Source organism: Convolutriloba macropyga, chromosome 1 (assembly GCF_964194025.1).
Source record: "Convolutriloba macropyga chromosome 1, txConMacr16.3, whole genome shotgun sequence".
Lineage (NCBI taxonomy): Eukaryota > Metazoa > Xenacoelomorpha > Acoela > Convolutidae > Convolutriloba > Convolutriloba macropyga.
Genome location: NC_134468.1, coordinates 3,552,648 through 3,571,756, shown reverse-complemented (window position 1 = coordinate 3,571,756; position 19,109 = coordinate 3,552,648). Strand labels below are relative to the sequence as shown.

Below are 19,109 nucleotides of genomic sequence, written 5' to 3'. Positions count from 1 at the left end.
TATTAATTTATCGCGGAATGTTTTTTATATACATCGATTTTTGAGCGGCGTTGATTTTTATCAATTCAGATCTGTTTCTGTTTATCTCAATTACACGTTATACCGGTCTATTTCGCTGTTATTCTGGCAATCTGCCGGCTATATTGATTTAATTAAGCGACTATAACAACTGACTTCGCAGATAGATAGCTTAAAAAAATCAAAAATTGACCTGAAATTCCGCATTTTGAGCATTTTATTGCTGTAGTTTAACCCCAACTCCACTAAGTTTTTTGTGCGTTTTCTTTCAACCGGTAGCTTTAACTTATTTACATTTAAGCTATTAATAAGAAACACCTTTCTTTTGCTGTTACTTTTTAAAAATTGTTGGAAGGATTGCGAAGTTAACCTTGTCAATAGTGATCGAAAAAAGAGGTTGAAAGCGTTTCACTATATTATATAATTGATTGTAAATAAGAACAAACTTTTCAATTTGCATTGAACACGCTACTGGTCCCAAAGATCTCATTCCTCTAGTGTCAAACTCGTTTTTACAATTTTTCCTGACTATTGTTGAAGAAACACGCGAAAAGTGTGATACGGTCCAAAATGACTACTCAGAGGTAGTAGTAGTAGTAGTAGTAGTAGTAGTAGTAGTAGTAGTAGTAGTAGTAGTAGTAGTAGTAGTAGTAGTAAGAGAAATTGGGTTTGTTTCCCGGGCTTCAATTTGTGCCCCTGTGTCAGTCCAGTTTCAGTTGTCCAATTGTTTTTTTTTCAATTGTTACAATTTTTCCATCTACAAAGGTCAGTCTACATACTCCAAATGTTCTTTTTCAAACATCCATTACACAAATATATAGCTGCCGTGTGTCAAATTAGCCCATTTCCCTCTTGAGGGCCACAATCATCTACCCTAAATCAGGGCTTTTAGTCATTAGTCAGCCTTGAAAATAGAAGGCTTATACTGTAGATTAGATAGCTCCTTTTATCAAAAGAGTCAATTTATGCAAATAAGACCTTGAAGGCTTTCAATAAGACTTAAAGATAGCAAGAGCAGTGCGTGTTACTCAAGTTACAAATGCTTTGCACTATATTCCTCTGTGTTATTACAAATGAATACTCCATGGTAGGGACGATTTCAGTTGTAAGCGCCGCGTTAGCATGCTTGCTGGTTTGAATGGAATAGCACTCTCCATTAGCAAGTATTGATACTGTCAGAAGTAAGGAAGCTTTATGTCGGAAAGTGCGCATTTGAGTGACGCTGAAATTAAAGAGCAAAAATTCTAATTAAAATTTTGATCAAAAGGAGGGTTCTTGTCATGTTCAAGACTTTTATGATTGCTGCGACTGGCGTTCGTCAATTTATTTAAAAAAATATTTCTGAGAGCAAAAGTAATGAAAATTGTCTTGATTAATGTAAGTGAAAGCTTCTGAAGAGAGTGTGTTTGTCATCAAAAAATAGCTAGATTTGAAAGCTTTTTATAGTACTCAATTAATTTCCGACGAAACATTTTGGTTTAAGCACAAGATTGTAATTTTTAAATATTTTGCTTTGTTGTTTCTGACAAACCTTTTGTCACATCTATAGATTAATTTAGTTCGCATTTTATTATAGGATCGAGTCGAATGTAAATCCGTCTTCCCTTAATCATACTTCGAGGAAATTCTTGTGTCTGAAAAATGGAATTTTGATGAATTTATGCATTCAATGATAATTGGAATGAATGCATTTGTTTAGCCTAACACCGAAACAGTCGAGCAGTTCGCTAATCGAGTGGTAGAAAGTGTGTTGATGGAAGCGGCTGTGCTCTGTAACATAACTAATAATAATAATAATAATAATAATAACAGTAATCCTAATGTTAATCAAAATTATCACGGTCAGCAGCTTCAATTGCAACCTCAACAAACACTTTCTCCTCACGTCGCGGACACTATCGTTTCTGCTGCTAGTGCTACTCTGTCTTTATGTCAATCGCAATTCCAAACCGCGACGTGCCAGAAGGCTTCCTCAAACCTAAATTCCATTCCGCCTTCCCCCATTCAATGTAGCTTCGACTCGGAGGAAATTTCGCTGCAGTTTAAGGTATTACTTAGGTGTGCTTAAATGTTGCAAAAATGAGTTAGAATCAAAGATTGAGAAAAAGTGAGTATAGTTCAGTATGTAAGTCGTTCAGTCAAAATAGTGCTTTGAATTCCGATGTTGATGTGTTTCCTCCGATGTCTCTTTATAGCTATAGGCATTTCCATATAACTTACAATTTACTTTGGTCTACGAAAACCATTTCATGAAAGACCACAAGAGTTGAAAAAAAAAACAGAAAAGAACAAGTATTATTGTATCTTTACTGAATTTTTTGGAGAGATAGACTAGTACAGCTTACGTGGAAATTATATTCTTTTTGGGAAAAAAAAATCAAAAATAACGGCGCTACCTAAATCAAGTTGATTTTCAAAGTTGTTTTGGAGCTATATATGGTAGATTAGAAGTTGTCTTCTGATCAAAAATTATGTCGTTTGCCTGTCTTAGTAAATTGTATGTGGTCGTTAAAACACTTAACGATATTTATGGGACTATAGGTCAAGCTATTTAAACAAGCACTTTTCAGTCTAACATTGGGGTCACAACAGAGGTTATCTCTGAACTGTTTGGGTTATCTTACTAAATTATTACATCGTTAGCTCCATAATAGTTTCAAAATAGTACCATAACATACAACGGAGGAAACGGATCTCAATTAAATACCTCAAATATACGACACTAATTTCACTGACCCCAATAAAACTGTTTCAAACTATTTTCTATTAACTGTTTCAAACTCGAATCTATACCCACCACCAATCGACAAGAACTTAACCGTTCGTTTTAGTATTTCCTGCTCATTGTGAACAAATTTTACGTCAATTGTTTGGACCTCTTGTGTCAACTTAACCTGACCAGATAACATTTAACAGTTGCCCGCATTGATTAGCGTATAATTAGGGTATCGCTTGAGTGTTTTGTATCCCCTCAATTAACGTTTAAATGGCCATCCGGTGCCCGCTTTTGAACTCGATTGGACTGATGACAGAAAATGACATTGGCCATGCGTTCTCTTCTTTCCTGTCCTGGGTTCCAAAGATCACAGGATTTGAGCTTCTTAACTCAAGTTGTAACTTCCATTGTTTGCGCTGAAGGGGTGTGATTTTGTGTAGCGTATCGGGGTTTAAGGTAACAAATTGTCGGTTTTAAATCAACAAATTTGTTTGCATAATTTGTGGATAGTACCAATATTTGTACACGTTGGCTCTTGACATGTGAGCTCTAACTCAATTGTTTGTCAATTTTGATGGAAGGACTTTCAACTCTCTTCAAAGACCAATGATTTCTTGGATAAACGAGCCACCATGTGCGAACTTAACGTACCATGAAAATTTTAGTCGATATTTCTCGATCTGATACATTGCGTCTATGAGAATCTGCATGTATAAAATTAAGTAGAATCATGTAATTGCTGTCATAAAGATTAATGCAATTGTTTAGGCTCTATAGGAGATCACTGCACGGAAGTAATGGTACCCATTTTAACCACTGTTTAACCAAACTTCAAACCAACAAATCAAAAGGAATTGTTTAACATGTGCCTCAATTTGATTCTTTGTTTTACAATTTTTGGCCATTTTTTGTGTTATAACTTTTTTAAGTTTCATTTTAACCGTATAGTTTCTAATTTTGTGTATATTTTCTGTGAATTTATAAACATTCTGTACGGAGCACGAATTTTGTTCCAGTTGGTGATTGTGCCTTTTTCTCACATTTTAGAAAAATGGGAGCACTTTATGCTGGTCCCACTTTTCGGTTCGAACAAATTTTCGAGGGCATCCCGGACTTTTCTCAGCTTTCTCTTATCAAGCTTTTCTCAGCAGGCTCTTTACCCGTAGATTTTCACTAAAAAGAGGAAGTTCAAGAATTCGCCATTTTATAAAACTTGAGAAAAAGGTTTGGCTCTTGTCCCAATTTCGGCCAATTTAATCGAATTTTATATTTTTCGAATATTTTGCCTTTTTCTTAGCAACTTGCTCATTTTTGCATTACCTCCAGTTTTTCCATTTGATTTAAGCAGGTGTTTAATTTTGGTTCCCACTTTTTTGTTTTTAAAAAAATGTGAGAACTTGTTATTTGTTGCTCTTGGAGGCACACTAGTTCAATATATTTGGGCGAGTTACAAAAATAAATAAACGAATTATAGTTTTTGAAATAAAGTTGTGACCTTATTGTGTATTTTTATCATGTTTTGTGCAAGGTTTTTTGTCAGTTTCAGTTAAGTTTGGCTTTTATTTGTATGAATCCCTTTTTAGCATATGTTGCATAATTTTAGTACTGTCTGCTGCTAAAAATAAATTTCATGAAATCAATTGTTTTTGACAAAATAAATTATGACACGTAGCTCATTTTAGGCACGTTTGGTTAAATTATTTTAATTTGCCTATTTTGAATTATTTTCCTTCTGTTCTGAAAGAAATTTCTGCTTTTTATCTTCCGGATAATGATTGAAGTGTTTTTTAGCTGTGTCCATAAGGATATGTAAATTTCACGATTTTTTTCAATATGAAAACATTAAGACTCAGAACTCTAATTTTGATAGAACGGTATAAATCACAGACGTTGTCAATTGTTTTACAGTGCTGCTTTTTGCAGAAAGTAGAAGTTTAGCAAGAGCAATCCGTTGCAGAAAAAGTTTGGCTAGAATAAACACCGACAGTTTTTGCAAAAACAAATTGCTATAGTTTACAAAGTTACACGATACAAATAGCAGAAGTGACTGGACATGATGTTAATGATTAGTTTAGAACTCAATAATAACAAAAATTTTAAATGAAACTTACAAATAGAATTTCATTTTAAATTTTTTTCAAAGCATGCCAGACTGGAGTGTTGTCGTGTGTAGGAAATTTTTCTCCAATTAATTATCAACAAAAAGATTTTCTTCAAGACTGTTGTTTTTCTTGTTCTTGGGTATTTGTATATTTATGCAATTTTACATTAACTACTTTAGTGCAGCCAAAAAGAAATGAACCGATAACGCAAAAATGAACGGTGCGCTGAAGAGTACTGCCGCTAATTTTGAAATCAATTTTTTTCCAACGGTTTTGTTCGGCGCCAATAGAAATAGTTCTTATGCCAATTTGGTAAATTAAATTAGAAGGGAATTTCGGCAAGAATCTCTACGGTATCTTGCGATCACACTATGGAAATATCACGTTGACACAAAATCCACATTTCGAAACACTGCTCCGAAATAATAAGAAATAACCAGAAAAAGGTGCAGATTATGTCAAGTTTCATCGTTCTGGCAAAAAGTTAAGTTATTTTTAATTGACGTGTCCGAAATTCGATTAATTTTGAACTTTATACAATTTGATTTTGTATAAATCTTTCTTCAGTGCTTAGTTGACAAAGAAGTACAAACGTATTTGTAAATATGTCACGATCGTACAATCTTAGATTTGATTAATCTATCACTTTTGTATAAACTGGGTTTTAAATTCAAGCAAATATTAGTTGAGAAGAATGGAGTGGAGTTGAAAACAATAAGTTTTTTTCGCTTCCGGAATTTTTGTTCTTCCGGCTGGAGTTTCCCATTTGTTAACAATTCAGCTTACTTCAAGTCAAATGGGACATTTTAGTTTTGACTAGTTTTTCGCAGTAATTTCAGAAAAGATTTTTGTTTCATTAATTTTCAAAAGCAATCTCAAGATTTGATTTTTTTTTAATGTGAACAGATATAAATGACACCTCTAAAGTTTACGACAATTCAGAATGCTCATCAGTATCAAAACAAGGTTGACAGTGCAAACATCAAATCAGTTTAAATCTTTGAAGGCAAGGCAGTTGATGAAATAACATTTTTTTTGTTCTTTCCTCGTGGTTACGTTTTTGGTTATACTTTGCTCCTTAAAGAAATAACTCTGTATTTGACTTTAAAAAATCTATCAAATTAGCGGAGTTTGCAAAAATTTGTGTTTTCAACTGGAGGCAGATGCAAAACTTCGTTTTTGGTGTCTCTAAGCATCAAGAACAATCGACAGATTATCGAATTAAGAAAAAGACATTTTTCTTTTCTAAAGATATTTTCTTCGTTTTCTCTTTTTGATTAAAGCAAAATTGTTCTGATAGTTTTTGGCCTTTGTAGGTCAAAGGATCACCTAATGTTGGAAGCCAAAGGAACACCTAACTTTGATGCATCATGAACAATGAACAGAATAGAGATTTGTAAAAAGACACTTTCTCCCCTGTCTCTCAAGGAGTTCCCATTTTCTTTGGTTCTTGTCTTTTCATTTCAATTTTCTGAAAACCTCGCATTCAAATTGCTAGTCGAATGAAAGTCACTGAGTACTTACTTTTAGTTGGAAAGTCAAATTAGGAATCAAGAACAATCAACAACACATAAATTGAAAAAGAATAGCGTTTTCGTTGTTTGTATCAATAATCCCATATTTGGTCACTTATCTGCCTTGTCAATACAGTCAATTTCTTAAGTGAACTCGGGTTGTATGATAACTGTCTTCTTAGCTTGCTTATACCTTTTCTATCTTTTTAGAGGCGGCTATGTAGGTGCTAGTGCCAAGTGCTATATTGTATGAAGACAGAGTTATCGTTGCAATATCCTTTCTAATAAAGGCTTTTAATCGCAAGTTTTTCCTAAGTGCTATTCGGAGCGCGGGTTCGGTGAAAACGCTCTTTTTCTGCTACAAGTTTTTATTCAAGTATTTTCGTAAGCAACTGAACTGTACTGAACGATAAATATATGTTTATATACTATTTCGTTTGAATCGGATATTCAATAATATAGATGGCTTTATTAGCAAACATTTTTTTGGCTCAAGAAGCCGACGAGGTTTAAGTTCCCCTATAGCACCCTTTTGTTCCATCAGATAAAAATTTGGTGTATGAGCGATTGATTGCTTGTGTTTGCTGTAGGAAACTAGCTCAGTAACAGTAGTGAAATCAACAACAGTAGTGAGTTCTTCAACTGTGACCACGACTGCAACTAGCGAAGAAGAGACAACGACGAATGGTGAAATCACGACCACCACAACCACCACCAAGTCAGCCACAGTCGAGACACAAATCAATGACGAACCCAAGGAGGTGGAGTCCACCACTGAGACGACCACTGAGGTCACCACCACACCTGTCGTTGAGGCACCCGAACCTGTAGAGGAGAAAAAAGAGGAAGAGCCAGAGAAGAAGGAAGAGGAAGCAGCTCCTGCTGAACCCGAGGTATGTAAACGTGTAACGTGTGATGTGCATAAATTTGTTGGCACAGGCTAATGGTTTCTTATCGCAATTTCATACACATGCAGATTTCTTTTTGTTGAATCTCGTAAAATATATAAACCACCAGAGAACTGGAGGCCAAAATAGCATTTATTTGGGCTTTAGTTTGGTTGTTTTGAGGAAATATGCTGAATCAATCGCACCATTCCACGTTTTTTCTAAGTAATGCAACTAATTGGTTAGAAAACGAATGAAGTGTGTAGCTATAGCTTTGTCTGAAACTGTGTGATCCACAACTTAGCTAATAAATAGTACACCAAGCACTCATTCGTTTGCGATATGATCTTTTTTGTCACCCTCGACGCTCGAGTGACCGAAATCTTGCATGCGTGCTTTGAATTTGTTGGACGACACTCCGATTGACAGTAATGAGGAAAATAAAACTCAGTATTCAAACTTCCAACTTTTTGATTGAAAATTTTCCTCATTCTGCTGAGCGACTAATAACGGACTGACGTCAAATGATGAAGTTCTATTTCTCAAAAACTTGAACGCATAATTTAGTAGAACTTCATAATTGTTCCGACCCCTCTTGAGGGGGGAGGAACTATATACTCCAATGGTTTTTTTGTTGTCAATTTTGGCCGATCCATATATCCATCGTACAGAGTTGAGACTGGTATCATTAGAAAGCTCGTCCAGCGTAGAATATGGAATTAAAAAGATTTTTTTATTTTCGTATTTACAGGGAATTATTGAGGTTTAAACTTTTGAGAAAATAGAGTGAATTCCGTTGATTTTATTCACTTTTTCCGGAATTTTGACTAAAATTATGTCAATTTCGCTAAAATCTGTTAAAACTTTATGAAGAAGTGTTGTTGTTTTTATTTTTAAAGACAAACAATATATATATATATATATATATATATATATATATATATATATTATTATAGCTGCGAAGCTGTAAGCTGAGCGTAGCTATATTGCGGTGCTCTTGGTTTTTTTTGTTTCGTCGTCTGACGCTTTATTTTCGTTTTACATTTGTTCTAGAACATTCTGTCTCGTCACTGCTTAAATGGCTTTTTCGCGCTTGATTTCACGCTTTCTGCGTGACCTAAATTGCGGTTATTCAGAAACAGAATCTGTTCCTAAAACAAAGTTGATTGTAAGAAAACAGATTGTATGGTCCGACAGCCGAGTGGTTAAGGCGACTGGCTGTTAATCCGGAGATCGCCGGTTCGAGACGCGACAGGGAAACTTTTTTTGCACCCAAAAACAACCTCCTTTGAAATAAACTTGTAAATTTTACAGGCGGCGGCGATAATTATTATCAACTCACTTCTGTATCTTTTTCCATCTGTATTTTACGGCACGCAAGTCTATTTCGCAGCTATTCCGGCAATCTGCCGGCTATGTTTTTTATCTAAATACTGTTTTTATTAAATTTTATTTTCATCAAAAATTGCCCGAAATAAGCCTCTTTAGTCCACTTTGATCAAATTTGCCGGAAGTACACACCCCAAAAACAACAAACGCAATCTTTTGTAAGAACGTGTTGTTTATTTTGTTTTTAAATGTAAAAAGTATTGTCCACTTTTTTATGGTGAAAAATTCTGGCTAAATATTTCAAAATTCAGACTTTTTAATCAAAAACAGCACGAAATAACTTTCTTTCGTCCACTTTGATTAAATTTGCAGGAATTAAACACCCATACACCACTAACACAATCTTTAGACTCAAAAGGGGGCTATTTTTACTTCAACTGCAGTTGATAGAGCTCTGAAATTAAAACTTTAATGTTTTTTGCTAACTTTACTCGTTGATTATCAAAAACGCAGCCTTTGTTTTTGATTTTTTAACTAACAAAATATCTATATCTATCAAAATGGAATAAATAAGTGTTCCTAATGGACGAACAACATTAGCAGGGCAAGTTTTAGACCAATCGTGGACTTAAAATCCAAAAATAATTCGGATTGTAATATCCAAAAATAATTCTAAATTATTCGATCTTTTTTATATTAATTAAACAGAGCATTTCAAATCAAAGCTCAGTAGTGATAGGTCCAATTCGCTTCCTAGTTAGCTTCAAATTAATGCTTCTAGTTTTTTTCTCGAAAGCATTTGGTCGTTTTGAAATTTGAAAGTATTTGACTTAATAAATAATGGTTTATAAAAATGGTTTATAAAATTTTGCCTGTTTTTTTTTTAATTTCGTCAACTTGTAGCTTATATCAGAAAAGAAGAAATAATTCTTCTTTCTACTGATTTTGGATTGAACCTCGTTTGCGATTTTACGCCTCAAGTTATGGTTTTCTGGCTTTGATACTACTAGTTTCATTTTTTGTTTTAAGGTAATTGCTCATTTTTCACGTTTTCTTTTTTTGTCACATTATCACGTTATTGACAGTTCAGATATCACATTATTGGCATTCCATAATTAAGCAAAATTGATCATATTAAAATCTCAGAAGATAAAGATTATGGTTTTAACTGCTTCGACACTACTTTCTCGAACAATTTAATTGAATTCTTTTAACTGTCGTTTGAACTGTCGTTTTTACTTTGTCTTCTTAGTTGTTTAAAATTTCCTGTACAATGACCCAGATCCATTGCTTTTTAATGGTAGAATAGATGAGCCAATGTTCTGGTGATAGTAGAAAGCTGATGCCTTTCATGACTTTGAAAACAATTGTTTTCCAAAATAAAAAAACACTTTGCAATTTCGCAATTTCGATCCTTTATTGTCTGTTTGTAACTAGTCTAGTTAATTACAGGCCAAATATGACATTATTGGTGTCACGGGAAAGCGCCAAAAGGGAATGAAGGTGTCATAAAATCTAATGATTTGTTAATTAGGTTTTATGATTAATTTCAAATGATTCGTTATGACTCTACTGGCTTCGACAGTAATTTTTGTCATATTTGACGTTCTTTTTGTAGACATAAGACATATTCTCGATAAATGCAAGTCTCTTGTGCTTCCTTTGAAAGAAAAAGCAATCATATTTAATTTCTTTTGTAATTAACGGCTTTCATGACTTTGGAAATAATTTTTTTTCGAAAAAAACAAGTATTACTTAATTTTTCCTTTTTTCTGTTTGTCGACTTGTTACCTAATTTCAACAACGAGAGTCCTCATAATTTATTATCGGTGTTCAATGAATGTGCAATGGAACCTATTTTGTGGGTCAAAGTATGGCTTTACGGCTTCAAAAGCGTTTTTCTGGCAAGTTTTAATTGACTTTTTTGTTGGTTGTCTTTGTTCTTCTTTTTGTAACCTCATAAAAAATTGATTACCTACAGTTTTTAATTCCCTCCCATAGAAGCATTGTTAATCGTAAACCTATGGAATATCTTAGTTTCTTTCTATTGGTTCTCATTACTTTGAAAGTAATTGTTTTTAAGAAAATACGCAAATTTTTTAACTTTACTGTTTTTGATCTTTATTGTCTCATTGTTACCAAGCCTTATTATGGACTGGTCCCATGTCTTTTCTATCGAGTTACAAGATATTATGTTTAGTTTCAGTTTTATTTGACGCTATTTTGACATCGTTATTAAGTTTTTTATACGGACATAAAGTTTTTTATGTAATTAATGTTTGTTGTTGTTGTCGTTTGATTTTGCTGTTCGTCTTGTCTCGCTTTCTTAATATTGGCATATCTCATCAATCTAATGCATCATTTTTACGCGACTGAGTTGTTTGCTTTGGAGGCTGGAATCTTTGGAATCTTTCCGTTCATCCACAATTTTTTTTGAGAAGTACTTGAATTTTTGGGTTTTTCTATCTGTTCGTCATTTGTTAGACAATTTTGCCAAACTTGTGGATGAGCGGGGTCGGAACCTTATTTGCGATCGCACATTACCGAGCCTCCTTGTTGAATAGAGATTGAAACTTCGATGTTGAACGTAATTGGCGAACGTAGCCTGTCTTGCTAGAATATCCGTGACGTCAGAGATGCTAAAAAGCAAAACTGATTAATTTTAGATCGGAAAGACCAATCGTTAATGAGACCAACAAATAGGACAACAAAAAGAATTATAAAACTGGCAAAAAAATCACTGATAAAACAACGAAGAAAGGAAAACTTTCGTTTATTCGGGGAATATTGGTTGTTGCGTTGAAAATTTTCAGAAGCGACAGACCACCTTTTGAAATGTAAAATGAAACTGGATCACTGAACAGATTAAGTAAAAACGATGAAACTAACTGCACTTAAGTTATGTATATATTACTAACTCAAAATAGAAGTGTATTGGAACGAGATTGAATATTAGATTGGACGTCTAATGTTATTACTAAATATAAGCAGCTATGTTAGTCTCATCACTCTGAGGAAATCAGGATCGTTTTTGCCATCTCAAAATCTATAGTAGTTCTACAATGATAGAATTGCTTGTGTGAGACCTAACTTTCGTAAGATTAATACTTAATAGTGTTTAAGAGTGGTTAGATAGAGTGCTTAGCATGTGTTCTGAGAATTCAACACCAATCTCATCTCACGTCATCATTTTCCCGAATTTTGCCTCAACAGAAAAGTAGATCTATGGCCCATTAATTGTAATATCTGCCACGTGTGAAGTAACGAATGCCTTAATTCACTGCTCCTGGCGTGCTCACCTAACTGCTTTCGAATCTGAAACTGATTGGCTGGCAACACATAACATGGGAACCTGCGATGAAGTGCTGAGCACAAACTAACGATGATGCTTGAATGGACCTTAGACTAACAGGAGAGACACAGGAGTTCAGCAGCTTGCAAGCAAGATTGACATGCAAGTGTCGATTTAGAATGAGCAGCTTCTAACAGATGATGAGCTGAACAAGCTTCTCCTGGGCGAAGTGGAAAAGATTGCCGCAATTGCCCTGGAAGAGGAAGAAGAAACGATTACAATACTTGTCGAGGAACCCTCGGAAGAGTGGGATGTAGTTCAAAGCGAATCGGTGTCTGCTGAACCAATTTGTGATAAAGATGGAAAAGTGGTGGAAGTTGAGAACAAAGATGGAGTTGACAAGGAGCTGAAGGTTGAAGAACGTCACTTTGGGGACCCAAATGAAAAGAGCCAGGATGCTGTCATGTCACAAATGGATGCAATCTCAGGAACTGTCTCTGAAGAGAAACGGGAAGAAAGTTTGGATGCTTGTGAGGTTGATAAAGATCAAAGTGCAGTAAAAGAGGAGTTGTCGGTAGTCGACAATCACCAGCTTGTTGAGTCAACTCAAGACGATTCAAAATCGGCAGGAACTAACGAACAAGGGACTCAGGGTGAAACTGCGAAACAGACATCGGAGGAAACGAAAGAGTTGATTAAAGTGAAGGAAGTTAAGGTCTCTGAAGACAAAATTTCGAAGGTTTTGGAAAGCAGTTCTGATAAGAAGTCTGAAGTGAGTACACTGAAAGTAGAAGTGACTGAGAAAACAATGAAAAACGAGCCCAAAAGCGGAGCAAAGGTGAAGAAACGCAATTCAAGAAATCGGAGGTCGCAACAAGGTATTGCAGCTGCCAAACGGAGTAGTATAACTGAAGAGAAAAAGCTCGTTGAAGAAGGCAAAGAAATTACTGCAGTGTCTGAGAAATGTGAAGATCGCTCAAATGTCGTGTCTTCTGTAAAGAGAGAAGAAGTGGTTACTGTTACTGAATCGGTTGCTGAGCAGCAATCTCTTAAGGTAATGCGTCAACATGTGTTCGACCAGATATTTTTTGGGTTTTGCCAACACTGGAATGTGGCCAGTTTTAATTCTTTTTAGTATTCATTAACAAATGAGTCAAAGTTATTTATTGTTGATACAACGTTTGCAGCAATTATTTTGGTCACGTTGGTCTTTGTGGACAATTGTCCGTCTTAGAATTTCGAAAATGGGATAAATTGGCGAATTTTGAAGCAATCGTGACCGTGTGTGTCTTTTTTTGTACAAATTTTTGCTTGACCGTTTTTGTTCTAGATTGTTTGTTCGAGTGCTTGTGATTTGACTATTCTTCAAAAGCAATGGATTATAATGGTAAAGCCCAAGCGCATTAGTTGGCTGTGCATCTCTCTCTTAGAGCCTTAGCAAGCTCTTAAGTGAACGGTTTACGAAGTTGAAGTAGAACTTATGGTGTGGAGAGCAATTGAAATTTGATAGGTGTGGACCCCTTTTCTGCCCAAAACTCACACCTCACTTCTGAAGGAATTAATGTAAGGTTTAATGAATATACAATTTTCGGTTTTCGATGTTAAGTAGTTTATTCTTGTTTGAGACACATAGAAGTTGATTAAAGAGTTTATTTTTTTGTCTCTACAACTAGTCTCAAACTTGTCTTTGTCTCTAAAACTTTGTCTGAAATTGTTAAATGATTTGAAATTTCTATTTTTAACCCTCGAAGGTCTTTTTTGTAAGTTCGTTTTAGATTAGATTTTTGGTTCAATCACTAGGTCCAATTGTTTTCCAAAGTTGAAGAGTGTTTTTCGTAAAATAAGAAATTTATGCTTTGCGATTTATAAAACTGGAATTTTTTACTACACTGAATTTGACTTTTCAGCGTAGCCTCCAACTAAGAGTTGTGTAGCTATTATTTTGATCGTATTAGCTGTCTTGCAGTTTTTGTCCTACCAATATTCTGATCAATTTGATTCTTAAATTTTTTTCTTATATTTTAGTGATTGCAATTGCGCTCGTTCAGAGGTGTCATTTCAGTTGTATTATGGTTATTAGTTGCTCTTGATCCATGTGTGAAGCAATTATTGTAAACGTTTTGTTCTTTTTGTAAGTGGTCGCTTGACTGTTTTGACTTTTTGAGTGACTTTTACGCGCTTGACGTTTTCGTGATCTAAGTTCCTCTCATTAACAAGTGTCAGCAGCTGAACTCAAGTGGTGGCAGTTCACTACTAAGAGTCAATTGAAGAGTGCTCAAAAATTGGTGTTTTTTCACTCTAAAATTTTAGTGTTATATAATAACCTCTAATTACTTTATTGGAATCCCACTTGATGAATTTAGTTAATCCTCCGGACTGAAGCAGGGTGCAACAGATTAGAGCTCTCACTAGTCGTTCGAGAGCAATCTTCCGATGTTAGTCGGTGAAGTTTTTTTCACTAAATTTCATAGCTACGATTGACCACTGGTGAAAAGTTTGATGGTTCTGTGTAAAGGAGGCATCGGTCTTTGATAGCCTTTTTCTCCGCGCTATATACTCGCCTCGACAGTGTTGTCTGATGTGTTCATGTTTGTTAGCGGGTTTAAAAAGGTTCAACCACTGTGAAAATTGACCAGTACTGGATTCGAACACGCATCTCTGACTTGCGAGCCTAGTGTGCTACACATTTACAACTGGTCTTAAGCTCTCGAACTTGGGCATCTCTTATAACCCGTTCTCACGTCCTTTCTTGTTCCTCGAGGCTTCAATTCTCTAGCCAAGTATACGTTGAACAAGTAGAGCTGCTTGTCAAGCTTATCATATGCACAATTTACCTTAAGCTAACAATGTTTTCATCTTAATATTGCTTTAGTAAATAAGTCGCGGAGCTCCAGATAAATAGTCACTCGGAGAATGCAGTTGTTAGGGCTTCCCTAAAAGATGTTTCTTCTATTACTTATTTATTTCTGGCCATCATTTGGATCACGCGTTTTTTTTTTTGCTTTTCGAATCTGTCGCCCTCAAGTCTTATGATCTGTAAACTCAAATGGGCTTTTCATAGCCTCTGTATGGATGCACTTTCTCCTGCCACATTCTTAAAGCAGAGAGGTTTCTTGGCTTGTTAACATTAATTGGGTGCTTTACTTGGTTGCAATTGATATCGACACGTGTATTAATAGGTGGCTGAGTTTTTCAATTATGGGAAAAGGCATTCCGGAATATCTACGACTATAATTCTTATGCGTTTAGTGGTTGTCAGGAAACCGTGACATGTTTTTTTTGCGTCAGAGCGCTCTTGACCTCAATCAAACGAAAGCGTATGTATAGGTTTTAATTTCTCTAGGATGAGAAGCAATTATTGTAAACGTGTGTGTGTCTTTTTATGCAGGTTTTTTCGCTTGACTGTTTTTGCGCTTTTCTAATAATCTTTGACTTTTTAACGCTCTTCTTTATTTTTGAGTGATTTCAATTGCTCTCACTCTGAAATAAAGTTTGTTGTTCAAACAAAACCGATTGTTAGAGATACGGTGACAAGGGCCTGATGTCCGAGTAGTTAATGCCGCTGTCGAGGTGAAGGAATCGGACTCAGGAAGTCGGGGAACCCTACCTTCGTCTGATGTTTTAAAAGAAGAACATTGTTAATTTCCTCTGGTACACATAAGAATAAAAAGCAAATGGTAAAAGAGGCAATGTAAAGTTAAGAATATAACATTATGTAAAATTATAAAATCATTAAATTACTTAACTAAAATGTAACATTAACTATAATTATATTAGTAAAAAAAATGGCCAAAATTGCGATTATAAAATGTTCTCACAATTTTATATGTACATCATGAAGATTTAAAAAAATTAAAATCTAATGCTCTCAATGTCATCTTTCATATCAGTTACTTTTGGGTCCTTCAAAATTCTTTCCAAAAATATTCTTTCAGTTCTTTTTTAAGGAAGCTTTCGATGTTGTTTTCCGTCTAATATTAGAAGGCAGACTCTTATAAATGGGAATGGCTTGTGCAATAAAAGAATCAGTTAAAAACTTATTGTTCTTATATCGAACATTATTTGTCATGTTGTTTCATTCTCATGGTAGAGATAGGTTCAATTTTATATGCTGGAAGATCGTTGCTGAGTAAGCGAAAAAAAATAAGGATAAAGTAATCGAAGTAAGCAAAAAAATATGGGTGTTTTTGCACCCATAAAGAAAAATGTAGGCCTCGCCTGTCATTCGAGAGCAATTCTTCCGACGTTAGTGGGTTTATGTTTAATTATGGACTATTTTAAAAATGTTCGAACAGTATTGTAGTCTCAAGCTGCAAATGATGGTTCACATTCTACAGCTATAAATTATCGTCATTTTTTCGTTCCTCTCTTCCGAATTGTTTCAATTGTCAGATGAATGTATAGGTAACTGAATCGGCACCAGCAACAGACGAGCCTGAGCCTGTGAAGGTGAATGGCCATTCTGAGGAATCGGCAGAGGCTACACCTGCTGCAGTAGAGGAGAGTGAGAAGGAACCAGAGAGTGAGAAGGAGGTCGAGTTCACCTGGACAGGAGAGGCCGCCTCGGTTAGTGTGAGGGGCGACTTCAACAACTGGGAAGAGCTCACACTCGCCAAGAGGTAGAAAGGATTTATACTTCAACCCACTCACTAACTTTAACCAGTAACTTTATGACCATCACATGTTAAATGAACTGGTTTTGTTTGTGCCTTGAATGTTGGCAATTGGTCCAGGCTTTTTGCAGTCTCAAAGATCTCAATCATCATGATTTTGCACGAATTTCCGTGGGCTTAAACCCTGCGAAAATAATTCTATTTAATGAACAAAAAGGCAGCTGGTTCTATATCAAAGGGTTGATGAAGGTATCGGTAAATTTCGTCTGGCGGATTTTTTAAGAGGCGGATTGATTTTTGTCATAAAAAGACCGCAGTGAATGCTTTCGTCTACGATTATGTTCTTGAATATGTGTGAGTTGTATGTTGTGAAATGTCTGTTTAGTGAGGATGGAGTGTTCAAGGGATCGGCAAAGTTGGCAGCCGGTGATTATATCTACAAGTTCTTCGTAGATGGAGAGTGGCAGGTCGATGAGAGCCAGGTCAGTCAGTCAGTCTCCGGTTACCATATCCACAACCCGTCAAATTGGCAATTTCTTAATTTTAGGTTGCTCTCGGAGGAAATTTTTAGCGACTGTTGAAGTGATGCGTGTTTTTTTTATATCATTCAAGTCTTTAGATATAGTTCTCAAAGTTCTTGTTTGTTTCAAAATAAGACTTCGCAATAATTATAATTCGAATTGTAACGTCGTATTAATGTCTTGTGCTCTGGCATTGGATTGATTTTTGTAGAGTCAGAAGGTGATTTTGAGATTTAGTATTTTTACAATGCAACAATAGATAAGTTGATGCGGAAGAAAATGATACTCTTTCAATTGTTGCTTCCCACTCGACGAGACAGGTCTCTTTGGGATGCCCGCCAGGCAGTAATATCTACTATTTTCCGTATTTTTTCGCTGTTCTGGTGAAATTCAAATAAGTCGACCAACATCACAATTACAATTGTGAGAATTTTGTCTTGTTTGTTTTTTATTTCAAAGAAGAATTGTTTCAGAAATGCGTGGACAAGGAAGAAGGAGGAAAACACAATTCGATCAGTGTAGTGCCTGAAGTTTCTTCGTAATGTGCCCTGCTGCCCTCCCCTCCCCTGTCCCGATACCAATAGCTGCTCACTCCTCCTCAATAAGTCAGGAATATCCTCCATTAATGAGTCAAACTGGGAGTAACGACTCCCAATGACATTAACTCGAGTTAATCCTCGTATATTAATGTAACAATTGTATGCACAGGAAGAATGCAAACATTAAATAAACTGAGACTCCTCATCAATTTAATAAATTGAATCGATTGCAAAACAATTCATCCCTTTTAATCTATTTTTGATGATATTTTATACTAAATTTTTTCAAGTCTAGTCTTTGGATTTATTTATTGTTGACCTTAACCATGATAGTGATAAATAGTAGTCATAATAATGATGCCATGTCGTCCTTTTGTTTGATAATGTTGAGTTTCTTTGAATTGCCTTAAACCATATTATCATGTTTGATATGTCCTCTTTATACTAACTAACCCCTCAGAGATAGTAGTATTTATGAGCCCAAATTCATGTTGACAAACTTGTTCAATTTTTGCAGTTGCTAAATTACAGAAATTAGATCAATGCTTCCCACTAAGTTGCGGTACAAGTAATAAACACAATGCTTCCTTACACGGAAATTTAGTAAAATAGCTCTTCCAATTTTTAATGAGACATTTGCTAACAAAGCCATTATAAACTTGTATTCTTAATGAAATCTAGCCATACCGTTATTTTTTGTTGGAGAAATACTGGTTTTGAGTAATGGAGGCTTATTTTTAGTAAGAAATTGGATGAGTTTCAAATTAATTGGCCTTGTTTGCATTACCTAATATTCATGATCAGTTCCTTATACTTCAACATGCAACTGTAATTGGTTGATTTTTATACCGTGCGTAATTCAGGGTTAGAGAAAACTATCTTCTGTTATTTTAGCTCTTATCATACTACAAAAAATATCTAGACAAAACGCCGGCATCTGTTTTTACGGGCTTTTAACGACAAGTCGGTAGTCTTGAGTGAATTACGGCAAATTTGAGCGAAAAAGGAACGGATCATCCTGTGAAATGAAAATAGATGAATATTGTTTTACACCTGCCATGCCTCACACCTCTAAAGTGGATGTGGTGGAATGGGATTGTTGGTAAATTATCACTCGTAGTTTTAATTAATCAGGGTTCAATTTAATATTGGTCCTTCTATTTGGACAGCTGGAATCTTAACTTATTTCAATTTCGGAAGCTTATAATGCAATTTCATTCTCGCTTTTGTCCGAGTTCAATGCTCTGCAAGTGGCTGAAAATGAATATGTGAATTAACTAGCATTGAACTTTGGCCCCTAATGTCTATCTTCAGTTTCCTAATTCAACTCTTTTTGAATACCTTTTTGACAGATCGTTGTAAATCGTGTTATCAGAGAATAAGACAACGATTTTCTCAGAAGCAGATAGATTTTATTCAATCGAAGCGCTGATTAAAAACATGACTATGTTTCACAACGTACATTAAAATTGAGTGTCTGTCGAATCAGACAGAAAAACCCAAAACAAAGTGAAACAAGATTAGGGTGAATAGACGATATACATCAGACGGTAGATATCGAACAAATTAAAATTGCAC

At 35.2% G+C, this 19,109-nt stretch overlaps 1 protein-coding gene across 5 annotated transcripts in view; it reads left to right on the top strand.

Annotated features, from left to right (window-relative positions):
- LOC142358615 (uncharacterized) overlaps positions 1-18,871 on the top strand; it is a 143,397-nt gene extending 124,526 nt beyond the window's left edge. For all 5 annotated transcript variants that reach the window (XM_075410064.1, XM_075410073.1, XM_075410090.1 and 2 more), the window contains 4 exons: positions 6,941-7,243; positions 16,263-16,477; positions 16,857-16,953; positions 17,466-18,871. In XM_075410064.1, the coding sequence (XP_075266179.1) occupies positions 6,941-7,243; positions 16,263-16,477; positions 16,857-16,953; positions 17,466-17,534 (684 nt within the window). In that variant the 3' untranslated portion in view covers positions 17,535-18,871. The remainder of the gene's footprint in view (positions 1-6,940; positions 7,244-16,262; positions 16,478-16,856; positions 16,954-17,465) is intronic.
- The last annotated feature ends 238 nt before the right edge of the window (positions 18,872-19,109 follow it).